At 42.9% G+C, this 15,755-nt stretch overlaps 1 protein-coding gene across 1 annotated transcript in view; it reads right to left on the bottom strand.

Moving 5' to 3' along the window:
* Positions 1-9,786: 9,786 nt before the first annotated feature.
* JPH3 (junctophilin 3) overlaps positions 9,787-15,755 on the bottom strand; it is a 140,021-nt gene continuing 134,052 nt past the window's right edge. Inside the window, exon 5 of the mRNA XM_089654117.1 lies at positions 9,787-15,387. Coding sequence (XP_089510243.1) covers positions 15,307-15,387 — 81 coding nt within the window. The 3' untranslated portion in view covers positions 9,787-15,306. The remainder of the gene's footprint in view (positions 15,388-15,755) is intronic.

The following is a 15,755-nucleotide window of genomic DNA, read 5'->3' as shown; positions in this document are numbered from 1 at the left end:
GTTGAAGCTGTTATAGCTGCAAAGGGCGGGGCCAACTCAATATTGAACCCTACGGACTGGGATGCCATTAACGTTCATGTGTGTGTAAAGGCACGCGTCCCAATACTTGTGGCAATATAGTCTCTCTCTCTCTCTCTCTCTTCCCCCCCGCCCACCGCTGATTTTGAAGTTTTACCCACTCAGACAGAAATGATCAGTCTAAAAATCGAATGGTAGGTGTATTGTAACACTGAGAAACAGAATAGCAACTAAAAATTCAAAAGAAATGCATGTCTAACAAATTATGCACTGATTTGCATGTTCATGAGGGAAATAAATATTTGATTATTCAGCAGGAGTTCTGGCTACCAGGTGTCTTTCATACAGTTAACAAGCGGAGATTAGAAGTAGTCTCTTAAAGGGAGTGCTGCTAATCTCATTTTGTTACCTGTATAAAAGATACCTGTCCACAGGAGCAATCAAACAATCAGATTTCAAACTCGACTCCACCATGGCAAAGACCAAAGAGCTGTCCAAGGATGTCAGGGACAAGATTGGTGACTACAGTTGGTGCAATCATTTGCAAATGGAAGAAAGACAAAACTGTCAGTCTCCCTAGGTCTGGTGCACCATGCAAGATCTCACCTTGTGGAGTGTCAATGATCACAAGAACAGTGAGGAATCATCCCAGAACTACACGTGAGGTTCTTGTCAATGATCTCCAGGCAGCTGGGACCACAGTCACCAAGAAAACAATTGGTAACACACTATGCCAACAAGGATTGAAATCCTGCAGTGCCTGCAAGGTCCCTCTGCTCAAGAAAGCACATGTCCAGGGCCATCTGAAGTTTGCCACTGAACATCTGAATGATGCAGAGGAGGACTGGTGGGAAGTGTTGTGGTCAGATGAGACCAAAATCGAGCTCTTTGGCATCAACTCAACTCGCCGTGTTTGGAGGAGGAATGCTGCCTATGACCCCAAGAACACCATCCCAACTGTCAAACAGGGTGGTGGAAACACTCTGCTTTGGGGGTGTTTTTCTGCTAAGGAGACAGGACAACTGCACCGCATCAAAAGGACGATGGATGGAGCAATGTACCGTCAAATCTTGGGTGAGAACCTTCTTCCCTCAGCCAGGGCAGTGAAAATGGGTCATGGATGGGTGTTCCAGCATGACAATGACCCTAAACACACGTCCATGGCAACAAAGGAGTGGCTGAAGAAGAAGCACATTAAGGTCCTAGAGTGGCCTAGCCGGTCTCCAGACCTTAATCCTTTTGAAAATCTAGGAAGAGGGCTGAAGTGGCCGAGTGGGCCAAAATCCCTCCTGAGATGTGTGCAAACCTGGTGGCCAACAGGAAACGTCTGATCTCTGTGATTGCCAACAAGGGATTTACCACCAAATACTTAGTTATGTTTTGTAAAGGGGATCAAATACTTATTTCCCTCATGAACATGCAAATCAGTGCATCATTTGTTAGACATGCATTTCTTTTGAATTTTTTGTTACTATTCTGTCTCTCAGTGTTACAATACACCTACAATTCGATTTTCAGACCGATCATTTCTTTGTGAGTTGGCAAACATTCAAAATCAGCAGGAGATCAAATACTTATTTTCTTCACTGTGTATGTATGTATGTATGTATATACACACACACACGGCCAAAAATATGGGCACCCCTGCGTTTCTGTCAGATAATGCACCACTTCGCCTAGAAAATTGTTGCAATCACAGATGTTTAGGAATTCTCATGTTTATTTATTTTGTGTAGTGGTATCACACAAAAATGTGGGGAAACAAAAAGCCAAATCTGACACATTCCACTTAAGACTCCAAAAATGGACTGGACAAAATTGGCACCTTCTCAATAAATAAATTGCATTCCAAGTTTGTGATGCTCCTGTAATTGTAATAAAACTCCCCTGTATCAAATAACAGGTGCTGACAATATAGATATCACACCGGCAACCAGTTAAAATGGTGGAAAATTGACTCAACCTTTCTGTTGTGTGTCTCTGTGTGTCACATGGAGAAGAGAAAGAGCAGCAAACAGTTATATGAGGATTTGAGAACAAATATTGTAAAAAAGCATGGACAATCTCAAGGTTACAAGTCCATCTCCAAAGATCTTAACGATGTTGAGTGCAGTGGACACAGGAACATTAAGAAGTTTACAGCCCATGGTACTGTAGCTAATCTCCCTGGATACGCATGAAAGAGAAAATTGAAGATTGCAACATAGGATTGTTTGAATGGTGGGTAAAGAACCTCGATCAACTTCCAGACAAATTCAAGCTGACCTTCAGGCACAGGGTACAACTGTATTTGCTTGCACTATATGTCGCCATCTGAATGAGTAGACGCTATGGTAGGAGACCCAGGAGGACCCCACTGCTGCCACGGAAACATAAAAAAGCCAGATTGGAGTTTGCCAAAACTTACCCGAGGAAGCCAAAATCCTTTTCGAAAAATGTGCTGTGGACAGACAAAACAAAATTCCAGCTTTTTGGTAAAGCTCATCAATCTACTGCTTTCAGAAAAAGAAATGAGACCTTTAAAGAAAAGAATCCACTCCCTACAGTCAAACATGGTGAAGGTTCACTGATGTGTTGGGGTTGCTTTGCTGCTTCAGGCACTGGATGTCTTGACTGTGTGCATGGTATTAGGAAATCTGAACCTATCCTTCCAGCCCCAAGTCCAATGTTTAACAAACTCGTGCAGGTTCCACCTCCGCAACATCGCCAAAATCTGCACGTTCCTAACCCCAGAAACCACTGAACAGCTCATCCAATCCATATCATATCACGACTCGACTACTGCAACTCCCTCCTCACTGGCCTGCCCCGCCGCTGGCTATCCCCGCTTCAGTCCATCCTGAATATGGCTGCCAGACTCATTCACCTTTCCAACCGCTCCATCTCCGCCACCCCCCTCTGCCAATCCCTCCACTGGCTTCCGATTGCGCAACGGATCAAATTAAAAATCCTAACACTGATGTACAAAGCCGTCCACCATACTGTAGAGATGAGCGAAATATTCAAAAATTCGATTCGGCGAATTCGCGGAATAATTTCGATTCGAGTCGAATATATTCGCTGCGAATTTAACTTATAAAAAGGGTGTTTCTAGGCTTCAGAGAGCCTTTATATTAGTGCAGAACACTGTACCTTTTAATTTAAATGCCCTTGGAGTCTGCTGGGGAAGAGAAATAATACTGTCAGTCAGTATGACATGCAGATGAGTGCCGTCGATCTTAGAATCACCGCACACTTCACTCATTTGGGCAGTCACGGGGCCAAAACCAGAGTGTGGAGCCACAGTGTGGCGGTGGAGGCAGCAGAAATGGGAGGCCATACAGCACCCTATGACAAAATGGAACCCACCAGCAGTGTGAGGAGACCTGAAAGTGGCACATGGCAGAGTGTGGCGATGGAGACAGCAGCAATGGGAGGCCGTACAGGGACCCATGAGACACTCTGGACCTGGCAGCAGCATGAGGAGGCGGTACAGGGGCCCATGACAGATTACGGGCCTGGCAGCAGCATGAGGAGTCGGTACGGGGGCCCACGGCAGATTACGGGCCTGGCAGCAGCAATGGGAGGCCCATAATCTGCCAGCACCCTATGACAAAATGGAACCCACCAGCAGTGTGAGGAGACCTGAAAGTGGCACATGGCAGAGTGTGGCGATGGAGAGAGCAGCAATGGGAGGCCGTACAGGGACCCATGACACACTCTGGACCTGGCAGCAGCATGAGGAGGCGGTACAGGGGCCCATGACAGATTACGGGCCTGGCGGCAGCAATGGGAGGCCCGTAATCTGCCAGCACCCTATGACAAAATGGAACCCACCAGCACTGTGAGGAGACCTGAAAGTGGCACATGGCAGAGTGTGGCGATGGAGACAGCAGCAATGGGAGGCCGTACAGGGACCCATGACACACTCTGGACCTGGCAGCAGCATGAGGAGGCGGTACGGGGGCCCATGACAGATTACGGGCCTGGCAGCAGCAATGGGAGGCCCGTAATCTGCCAGCACCCTATGACAAAATGGAACCCACCAGCAGTGTGAGGAGACCTGAAAGTGGCACATGGCAGAGTGTGGCGATGGAGAGTGCAGCAATGGGAGGCCGTACAGGGACCCATGACACACTCTGGACCTGGCAGCAGCATGAGGAGGCGGTACAGGGGCCCATAACAGATTACGGGCCTGGCAGCAGCATGAGGAGTCGGTACGGGGGCCCATGGCAGATTACGGGCCTGGCAGATGACGACGAGGCTGCCAAGTGCGATCAGCCTCATCATCATCAATTAGGGTCTCCGCCTCACTACTAGCCCCCTCGGCTGCGTGTGGGTCAGGAGACAGACCTGTCTCTAGACCGGCTACCGAGCCACTCTCCTCGCCAGTACTTCTTCGCCTGGCTGCTGAAGAGGCGGATGTCTCCCCCCGTTCCTGACCGCCCTCTGTTAGCTCTTCCTCACTGTACAGTGGGGCTGAGCCCACAGCATGCGATACTTCGCTTGGTGAGGGAACACCAAAGGACAGGGGCAGGTAGAGGACACGTGATTTCAGTGGCCTTGCTCCCGGGCCATGCCAACTAACGGTTGTGTCTGACGTACCCACCGACCGTTGGCTGTAGGTGTCAGAGGTGACCTGGGAAGAGGAAGACGACTGAGCCAACCAATCGATGACGGCAGGGTTGTCGGTGGAGACACGACCACTGGATGACACCGGGAGCACTGGCCTCTGGCTGCGACTAGTGCTGCCTCGACCCCTTCCTCTGCTGCCACGTCTGCTCGCTCCTAAAACATTGCCTCCTCTGCCACTCCTCTGCGTGTTGTCTGACATACTCTTTAATTCAACGATTCTGTGTCCCTGAGTAACAATTCTGTGTCCCTGAGTAACAATTCTGTGTCCCTGAGTAACAATTCTGTGTCCCTCAGTAACAATTCTGTGTCCCTGAGTAACGATTCTGTGTCCCTGAGTAACGATTCTGTGTCCCTCAGTAACGATTCTGTGTCCCTGAGTAACAATTCTGTGTCTGTCCCTGAGTAACAATTCTGTGTCCCTGAGTAACAATTCTGTGTCCCTCAGTACCAATTCTGTGTCCCTGAGTAACAATTCTGTGTCCCTGAGTAACAATTCTGTGTTCCTGAGTAACAATTCTGTGTTCCTGAGTAACAATTCTGTGTCCCTCAGTAACAATTCTGTGTCTGTCCCTGAGTAACAATTCTGTGTCTGTCCCTGAGTAACAATTCTGTGTCCCTGAGTAACAATTCTGTGTCTGTCCCTGAGTAACAATTCTGTGTCTCTCAGTAACAATTCTGTGTCCCTCAGTAACAATTCTGTGTCCCTCAGTAACAATTCTGTGTCTGTCCCTCAGTAACAATTCTGTGTCCCTGAGTAACAATTCTGTGTCCCTGAGTAACAATTCTGTGTCTGTCCCTGAGTAACAATTCTGTGTCCCTGAGTAACAATTCTGTGTCCCTCAGTGACAATTCTGTGTCCCTCAGTGACAATTCTGTGTCCCTCAGTAACAATTCTGTGTCTGTCCCTGAGTAACGATTCTGTGTCCCTAAGTAACGATTCTGTGGCCCTAAAGTCTCTCTGGCCCTAACTCTGTCCCTAATACAGACAGGTCTGTCTCTCTTGAATGACCGGAGGCTAATGGAGAATTGTAAGATGGCCGCAATTTATAGCTCCACCATTACACAGTGCTGGCTGGCTGGCTGCTGATTGGCTAATGCGATCACATGTCATGAATGAATGCATTATGGGTCAGCGCGCCTTGTCTGCGCGCCTTCCCAGAGATCCCCGCTCCGCCGCCACACATGTCGCCGCCATTTTTGGGAAAATTCGATTCGTGCATCCGAAGTTGGCTAATTTTCGGATTCGGCGCGAATCGAATATTTCCCAATATTCGAAACGAATTCCACTTCGCCATGTTCGATTCGCTCATCTCTACCATACTGCCCCGAACTACATCACTGACCTAATATCCAAGTACCACTCAGCACACACACTCCGCTCCTCACAAGACCTCCTTCTCTCTAGTTCCCTGGTCTCCTCTTCCCATACCCTACTCCAGGACTTCTCCAGGGTGTCACCCATCCTCTGGAACTCCCTGCCCAAACCCATCAGACTATCACCTACTCTCCTCTCCTTTAGGTGCACCCTGAAAACCCGTCTCTTCAGGGAAGCCTACCCCACCCCCTGCTAACTTGCCGGCCTCCTCCACTCTTCCTACCACACCATCCCCCACAGCTATCTCCTCCTGTACCACCATCCCCTCCCTCCTAGATTGTAAGCTTGAAAGAACAGGGCCCTCGATCCCCTCATGTTTTGCATTGTAGTTTAATTGTTCTGTCACATGTTCTGTCCTCCTTTGTAATGTACAGCGCTGTGCGAACTATCGGAGCTTTATAAATACTGTATAATAATAATAATAATCTGAAGACTACCAAATAATTCTGGGGTGCAATATAGGGCCCAGTGTCAGAAAGTTGGGTCTCTGTTAGAGGTCATGAGTCTTACAGCAGGACAATGACCCAAAGCTCACGTCATAAAGCACCTAGAATTGGTTTCAAACAAAGCGCTGGAGAGGACTGAACAGGCCAGCAATGAGTCCTGATCTCAATCCCATAGAGCACCTGTGGAGGGATCTCAAAACCGCAATTGGGAAAAGGAACCCTTCCAATCTGAGAGACCTGGAGCAGTTGACGAAAGAAGAGTGGTCCAAAATACCAGTAGAGAGGAGGAAGAAACTCATTGGTGGTTACAGGAAGCCATTGGTTTCAGTTATTTTTGCCAAGGGGTGTGCTAACAAATATTAAATTGAGGGTGCCAATAATTTTGTCCAGTCCATTTTTTGAGTTTTGTGTGGAATGTGTCAGATTTGGCTGTTTGTTTCTCCACTTTTTTGTGTCATACCAATACAAACAAAAGAAATGAACATGAGAATGCCTAAACACTAGTAATTGCAACACTTTTCTGAGCAAAGTGATGCATTATCTGACAGAAATGCAGAGGTGCCAATATTTTTGGCCATGACTGTGTATGTATGTATATATATATATGTGTGTGTGTGTATGTATGTGTGTGTATATGTGTGTGTGTGTATATATATATATATATATATATGTGTGTGTGTGTACAGTGTGTGTGTATATATATATATGTGTGTGTGTGTATGTATGTGTGTGTATATGTATGTATGTGTGTGTGTGTATATATATATATATATATATATATATATATATATATATATATATATATATATATATGTGTGTGTGTGTACAGTGTGTGTGTGTGTATATATATATATATATATATATATATATATATATATATTATAATATAATTATTTTCTTTTTTTTTTTACCTGAATTTTCATTGTCCTCATTTTCTTCCACTGTATTCCAGCAAAGGGCTGCTGCCATCTGGTTTGCAGCCATGACACAAATCCGTGACGGCGCTGCTACATGGGGCGTGTAGAATTGTCCTGTCGGGGCCAAAAGTGTTGTCTGAACAATTCTCTATCCGTCTATGAAGCTTTATTAATATGATGTGTTGCTCTAACACAGAGCGCCACGAGAGGCCTCAATGCCTGACGCCACCAGCTGCTAGAAAATGCCTTGCACAGGTCAGTAAAGATCCAAGTTTCATCCACAAAGCTGTGCAGCTGCCATGTACAGTGACCCTGAATTGGCTGGGCTGGTGAGAAGGGTTATAGATCGCGCTCCTCATGGTGATCACTGAAGGATAGTCTTTGCGTCTGAGGCATTATTTTCACAAATTCTGTTACAGGGTTAATGCTGTCTGTGATGATGCTTCAAGATATAGGAGATATACTCTCACTTCCTGTCATGTCACTGGGGAGCGCTGGCAATACCACTTGGGATTTCAGTGCTGCCCAGACAGTGTTGTCATCTCACTACAGGAAGTTAGGAGTTCCTTTGATTTTCAGCAAATCAGCAGGTACTTTTCTGTACTTCAATAGTCGTCAAAACTAGCGCCAAGGGAATAATTAAAACCACAATCAATAAATGCTGCTGCTCAAAGAAAAAAACACATCAAAATTAACCCCTTGGTGTCGGCGCCTCCTGGCCCTTTAAGGGTTTCAGAAGCCGGGAGGCGGGGCAGGTTTTTAAGGTCATGTGACTGCCGTGATTCGCTGTCACGGCGGTCACATGATTGGGAAAGGTCCTGATCGAAAGAGGAGATCGAGACCTTTCCGTGAGTTCCAGACATGTGCTGGGAGCATGCAGGGCCTGCGCTCTCTGCACATATGTTTTTCTTAATTGCATGCAAATGTGCGGCCGCTTGGTGTCAAGGCCCAGATGCCGGGAGGCCGCACATTTGCATGCGGCTGGCGCGAAGAGGTTAACATAATAAAACACAAAACAATAAAAGAATCATACAAAATTAAAGAAAAAATATATGAAAGTCCCAAAAATCCCAAATAATTATTTGGGACTTTCTGGACTTTCATATATTTTTTTCTGTAATAAAAAAGAATCTTCATCACCCCCCCCACAAGTAGTACAGTGTCACTATGGTGACACTGTACTGCTAGAGTGACAGTATGTTAAAAAAAAACAATATAAAAAAAATAAAAATGTAAAAAAATGTTTTCAAAAATTATAATTTTTGGTTATAAACTATTTTAGGTTATTTTATTTTTACTAAAAAGATAACTGAATACATTTTGGCCAAGATTTCTGAAGAGAGATTATTTATTTGCAAACTTTTATAACAAAAACACTTTTTTTCAAAATTTTGGGACTTTTTCATTTATATAGCCAAAAAATAAAAATCCCAGTGGTGAATAAATACCACCAAAATAAAGTTTTATCTGTCTCAAAAAAAAAGGCTAAAAAATTCATATGGGTACAGTGTCGCATTACCGTGCAATTGTCATTCAAAGAGTGATCGCGCTGAAAAGTGGCCTGGACAGGAAGGGAGTGAAAGTGTCCAGACTTGAAGTGGTTAAATAAGGGCCACCTATTGGACATCTATTTTTTCACAGAATGAATGACCTCACTAATAGAACTCCACACTGCTATTATTTTGAACACGCCCCTTTCAATGAGTGATTCAATTACACAGAATCAGCGGCATGCATGTCATGACTGTTGGGTCTGTTGGATTTCTATTACTCTACTACACCTGCTAGGAAATTATTTGCCATGAAGAAATATCATTTCTACCAAAAACAGTGATCAGGTTAGTGATGTTGGACTGCTATTATTTTTCACACAACTGTATATGCGTGATGGCCAATTACAGTGATCACATGGCCAAGAAGCCCATGTAATACAAACTTTTAAAGGGCCAGCCCCCGCTGGCTGTAAAGGGTTAAAGGGATAAAAGGTAGTGAAATGTGTTTGTGTTGCTAAGAAGTAATTTTTTTATTTTTTTGTGTACTGACAAACAGTTTTGGGTGTATTTTATTAAAATAAAAAACAGCTATTCATTTTAAAAAGAAGTGCATGTATATTCCTCCCGTGTGAATGGGGACAAAATCGAATGTTGCTAAGATATTTTTCTCTCCAAGTCGTATGTTGAAGTATTCAGAAAAGCATTGCATTGCAGACACAACATGGAGCTGAGAAGCAGAAGTATTTATTTCCTGTGATCATCAGCTCCTTACAGTGCCCATAATTTACGTTGAGACAAAGAAAAAAAATCCACTTGATTTTCTGCATTTTTATAGAACACCTCCTGGCGGGACCTGTGAACAAAAGCGTTAACACTGGTGCCTCCACACAAAGGTGGAATTATAGGAGACTTGACAAGCAAGGTGAAACAAGAATGCGTAATTTTTAATGAATATGCATATTTATCATAAGGAACTGAGGGAACGGGGTCAGCAGGCATGGTACAAAGAAGTTCCAACAAATGGAGGTTGGGAGACATATAGAAAAGAATACATTGTTTCTGTCTTTTTTTTTTTTTTTTTCTTTTAGTTTTTTTTTTTTTTTGTGTTTCTTTTTTTTTTTTTTTTTGATTTTGTCATTTCCAAAGTATCTCTGTACAAGGTCAGTCTGATTCTGCATATATTGTGCAAAGAAATAACATGCTTTAGTCTCAAGCGTGGACATCCACGGACGCTCTTAGACCCACTTAACGGCTCCATCCCACCCCCAACAAATGACACCTTTCCTCCCCCAAAATCTGGTGGTGAAGAATATAAGACTTGGTGATAATGTGACAGCTGCACCATCCAGCACAGCAGAACCTTATGACTTATTTATTACCTACAAGCCCAAAGCAGTGGTCAGAGGGGCAGAACAAAGTCTATCAATGCCCTGAAAATTGGTGCCTTCTGAGCTTTTAGGATAGGTTGTTTGTGTGCATTATAAGACGTCCACTTTAAGGTGAACCTGTGCTTTGTCCAGGCAACAGGTTTACTTTATTGCCCCCCTCCATGTCCGATTGCTTATTTTCAGCTTTTTAGCTCTTCCCCACCCCCAAGTTATAGAGCTGGAATCCTGGGATTGAACACTTGTGTACCCAGCACTGTATAGCGGGAGGAAGGAAATGATCGCATAATCTCAAAGCATGGAAGTACCACATATTTCTCTTTGCTCCACCAAGGAAAAACAGCAGCAAAAGGAAGATGGGCATAAGCTGCAGGGAAGGGCAGGTAAGTGAACTTCTGTCTTTGTTTGGGCAATGTGATGTCATCTTGCTAAGGATCTTGCATGAGTAACCATTGTGTTATCCTGCTCAGAACCTCAAACAGCCACTATAATGTCATCCCATTCAGGACCTCACATGAGCCACCATAATGCCATCCTGCTCAGGACCGCACCAGCCACCAAGATGTCATGCTGCTCAGAGCCTCACATGTGCCACCATGATTCCATCCTGCTCAGGATCTAATATGAGCTACCATAATGCCATCCTGCTCAAAAACCGCACCAGCCACAAATATGTCATCCTGCCCAGGACTTCACATGATTCAACATGATATTATTCTGCTAAGGACCTCAAATGAGTCACCATAATGTCATCCTGCTAAGGACCTCACATGAGCCATCCTGATGTCATCCTGCTAAGGAACTCACATGAGCCACCAACATGTGAATATGCTCAGGACCTCGCATTAGCCCCCATGATGTCATCCTGCAAAAGGACCACACAAGCCATCCTATGCAATCCTGCTCAGAACCTCATGTGAGCCACCATGATGTCAACCTCCTCAGGACTTCATGAGCCACCATGATGTCAACCTGCTTAGGACTTTACATGAGCCATGATGATGTTATCTTGCTATGGAACTCACACGTGCCATGATGATGTCATCCTGCTAAGGACCTCACATGAGCCATGATGATGTTATCTTGCTATGGACCTCACACGTTCCATGATGATGTCATCCTGCTAAGGACCTCACATGAGCCATGATGAGGTTATCTTGCTATGGACCTTACATGTGCCATGATGATGTCATCCTGCTAAGGACCTCACATGAGCCATGATGATGTTATCCTGCTATGGACCTCACACGTGCCATGATGATGTCATCCTACTAAGGACCTCACATGAGCCACTATGATGTCATCCTGCTCAGGTTCTCATATGAGCCACCATGATGTCATCTTGCTAAGGAAGTCATACAAGTCACTATGATGTCATCCTGTTAAGGATCTCCCATAAGCCACCATGATGTCATCTTACTCAAAACCTAACGTGCAAGCATGATGTCATCCTGCTCAGAACCTCACACACCTCACCATTATGTCATCCTGCTAAAAACCTTGCATGGGCCATTTTAAAATGGTATCAGGCTGATAAAATGAACAATCAGTTGAATGTCTCACAGTGTCAAATATCTCAGGCTGGGATAGACAAAGACTGATAAGATATATGGTAATGTTGGATCAAGTCACCTGACCACCTGGAATCTTGCCCACTAGTGGAAGTGATGAATGTGTAGCTTCACATATAGCAGAGAAAAAGAAAGGGTCAAAGAAGTTGGGTGACTGTAGCAGACACCTGGTATGGAGGAAGAATTGGGCTCTTCTTTAACCAGTTCTGCATCCCACTACTACTCTTGTTTTGATGAAGACTGTCTTCTGGTTGCTGTTGTTTGTAGGGCACATACCTTGATTTTCCGCCTGTGAGATGACTCCTATTCGCCGCCCACCTTGACCTTCTTCCTACGTAATGGCTCAATCTGACCTCTGCCTGCTTAAGGACTTTTTTCTTGCCTGGTGATCTGATACTTCACATTTGTTAACTGGGGAAGAAGGGTAATCCGGAGTATTAGAACCTGGAAATGTCACATAGTTAAACCCAATCCTCCTCCTCTATGGTCTTTCTTGTGATCACACTCAAAAAATATTTACTCTGACAGGCTTTCGTAGACTATGACATTTAAAAAAAAAATTCCAGGGGTATTATTTTAAATCTCAAGTTCTGTGAATACAGCCTTTCACAAATAATTTTGTGTCAGAACATAGAAAAAAAATGTACAGAGCCAGTTGGCTGGCTTGAAAAGGTCCCACTGATCACTGTAATTTCGTGCTATGAAGTATCAGAGAAAATCCAATTGGTCTAGAGGTAGTATACAGGATGCTCTTTTCCTGCATTAACCATAGAAGTTTAGAAAGGAAGGCCAAACTGCAAGAGGAGAGTCTAAGAAGCTCAGAATTTCATCATTGAAAATCCAAAGCGTTTTGAAGGACCAACATTTTGCTTCATCAGGTCTTAAAAAAAAAACAGGACACAAAGGGAACAATACCAAACAAATCTGTATTAAATCAGACATTTGTTCTCCTTAAAAACTGTGACAGTTAAGCTATTTTTTTCTTAAGATCTGATGAAGGAATAGTGTTGGGTCCCAGAAATGTATTGGCTTTTATATGATCAAATTGTTTCCTGGACTCTCCCATCTTCTGGTTTGGTGCTCTGTTCTAATCTTCTATAGTTTGAGCCACCTCTGGGTACCCATTGAGGAAACCTTGTTCTATGTGAGCCACCTCACCAGAGCTAGTGGGCTTATTGGAATCGTTTCTCCACTTCACTATATGAATTCATATTGAAGTCCAAGTCTCTTTAGCAGGTCTTCCTACATATAAAACCCGATAGTCAACAGCCAAAATATTAACTAGCGAAGGATTGATTAGCTGTTTTTGGCCAACCCATCAATACCACCAATTTTGTGCCAAGACAAAGGAAGAGTAAAAGGTTAAAAAAAAAGTCTCCCTCTAGTTAAAACCAACAATTTTAACATTTTCCAAAATTTCTTAGGGACCAAAATGTGTTAGTGAGGAGACAAGTGGCACTCTGATCACATTACAGTGGATGAAAAGAAAACTATTAGCCAACATCATGCATGCAGGGACAGACGGAAGTACGGGTCATTTTTACAGCTGATTAAAATAACTTTTTGCCACAGATACAGTGTTCACATTGCTGTTATAATCCTGATTTGGGGAAGGGATGGTTTTCAGCAGCAGCGAAGCGAGTATTGTATAATGCCCCGCAATTTACATTCCAGTTTTGGTGGGGGTAGAAGGAAGAGGTACTGTTCTTAGCCGGTCAGAAGTGAATATTGCACCATGAAAATGAAATCCTCCAAAGCATTTTTGGCGGGCTAAGCAAAAACTGTGTTCACTTCACAGGTACAAAGGTGACACGAAAATAAAGGAGGTAGCTACTTTGTGGCCAGCCTACCACTGCATCACAAACCTAGGTCATCAGTTCCCTATCAATGCCCCAAGACCTAGGCCATCAGTTCCTGTAGAAGACTGGTTGTAGGCTCCAAATTGCTTTGGCAGGGTCTAATTTATTGTGAGCTGTATATAGAAAGTGAATTTAAAAAAAGAAACCATTTCTCAGAAAGAAATTGGATGTGTGAAGTGAACACAATTAAACATAAAAATGTTTGCTAGAGAACGATCAATAAAATGCACTTTTTATTGGACCACATTCATAAAAAAAACAAAACTTTACATAGTTCTCCAAGAACACTAATGGGTCGTTACCCTAATTTTTTTTTTTTGGGTGGGGGTGGGGTTTATCCGGTTCTTTTTTCTTCTTAAAAAAAAGAAACTTTTGAGTAATGCTCCAAAACTGAAAATGGGTTGTTATCCAATTTTTGGGGGTATCCATTTTTTTAAATCTTTTTGGACATGTGTCCTTAAAAAAACCCAAAACAAAAACTTGTAAGTAATTCTCAAAGACTGCAAAAGGGTCATTTCCAAAATTTTATGCGTCCAATTTTTTTTTCCTCACAAACGTGTCAGAGGTGTGTTGGGGCACCCTTGTAAACAAACAGACTGAGAGGTGGGAATGAGCCCTTGGTTGATGCCAAGTGGAGTTTCAAGAATTATCTGCCCTTCAGTTATCCAGTTTCAGTTAGTGTTAAGGGAAAAGGGTTCATTTCAATTTATAAAATTTTTCTCTACCCAACCAAAATATTTTGTTGGCTGAAAATAAACAACTTATATGATTTTTATACAATTTATTTCAAATATATTTTTTGGGAAAAAACTATTTACAATATGGGTCCAATAAAAAGTGGAAAATTATAGAAATGGCTTCATGAAGAGCCATTTGCTGTGAACTCTAGTGAATGTCAACTATCTAATGTCTAACTGTAAAAAAATAAAAAAATAAAAAAATTCTACAATTAAAAAATGCAAAGTATTAAAACAATCAGCGATGGCACTACATATTCCATTTTTTTTTCATAGCATCCGCCTAGAATGAAGACCATTAAACAGTCGTGGGTAACCTCTGACCAGTAACGGTCCGCAACAGCGTCCATTAAGTGGGTCAACCAAGTGTCTTGTGTTTTTTTTTTTTCTTTTTAGGTTTTTTTCATGTTAAAACCCATCTCGCATGTACAACACAGCTTTCAGGAAAGGACTGACCAGTGTAAAAAAAAAAGAAAACCAAAAAAGTCAATATCTTTTTGCATTCTCACATGCCAAACAAGCAAGAAGGAATAAACCCAACAAAAAAAAGAACCCCCCCCAAAAAAACAAAAACGAAAAAATTAAATGACGTTACCCACGGGAGGGGAAAGGCAAACTGTGATTTAAACTTAATTCTTGTTCCTTTGGAAGAAAAAAAAAAAATAAATAAAATAATGGATATTAAAACGTAGAGGCTCAATCAGAAAATTCAGCCGATGACGGAGCCATAGTTGCATTCCTGGCTCTATAAGCTGCGTCCAGACTTCTAGAATTTTTAGTTTACATATATATGTTTTTGTGGTTTTTTTTTTTGTTTTGTTTTGTTTTTAGTTGTGACAATTTTATTATTTGTTTTTTTTTTTTTTTTTTGCAAACGTTGGAGCAGTCCCATCAAATGAAAAAGTGAATAAACAAAATGGCAACTCCGATGTTTAGCAAAATAACCATGACTACCAGGATGGGGGCGGAGCCCTGAAAGAGAAAGAAAGGAGACAGAGAAAGTTAGAAAACAGAGAAGAAAAAAGAAACAGCATAGTCCATGCAGATGAAAGGCTTACAGGTGTATTTGTGCAAAAACATTTGCAGAACTATTCCTCCTGTGAGACTGCCTGTACTTTCCTTCTGTGCCAGCAAAATCGAATGTTACTATGCCATTTTTTTCTCCAGGTCGGATGTTCTGCATTCATATAAATAGCACATCATGGCCACTAGATGGAGATGATGATCAGAAGAAATGAATACTTTTTTACTATTATCATCAGCTCCCTCTAGTGACCATAATGTGCTATTTTCCCGATTCACGTTATTCTCATAAATGAAGAACATTAGACCTGCAGGAA

Source organism: Staurois parvus, unplaced genomic scaffold (assembly GCF_062004578.1).
Source record: "Staurois parvus isolate SC_StPar_1 unplaced genomic scaffold, SC_StPar_1.0 ptg000745l, whole genome shotgun sequence".
In the NCBI taxonomy this organism is placed as follows: Eukaryota; Metazoa; Chordata; class Amphibia; order Anura; family Ranidae; genus Staurois; species Staurois parvus.
This window is presented reverse-complemented; position numbering and strand designations above follow the sequence as displayed.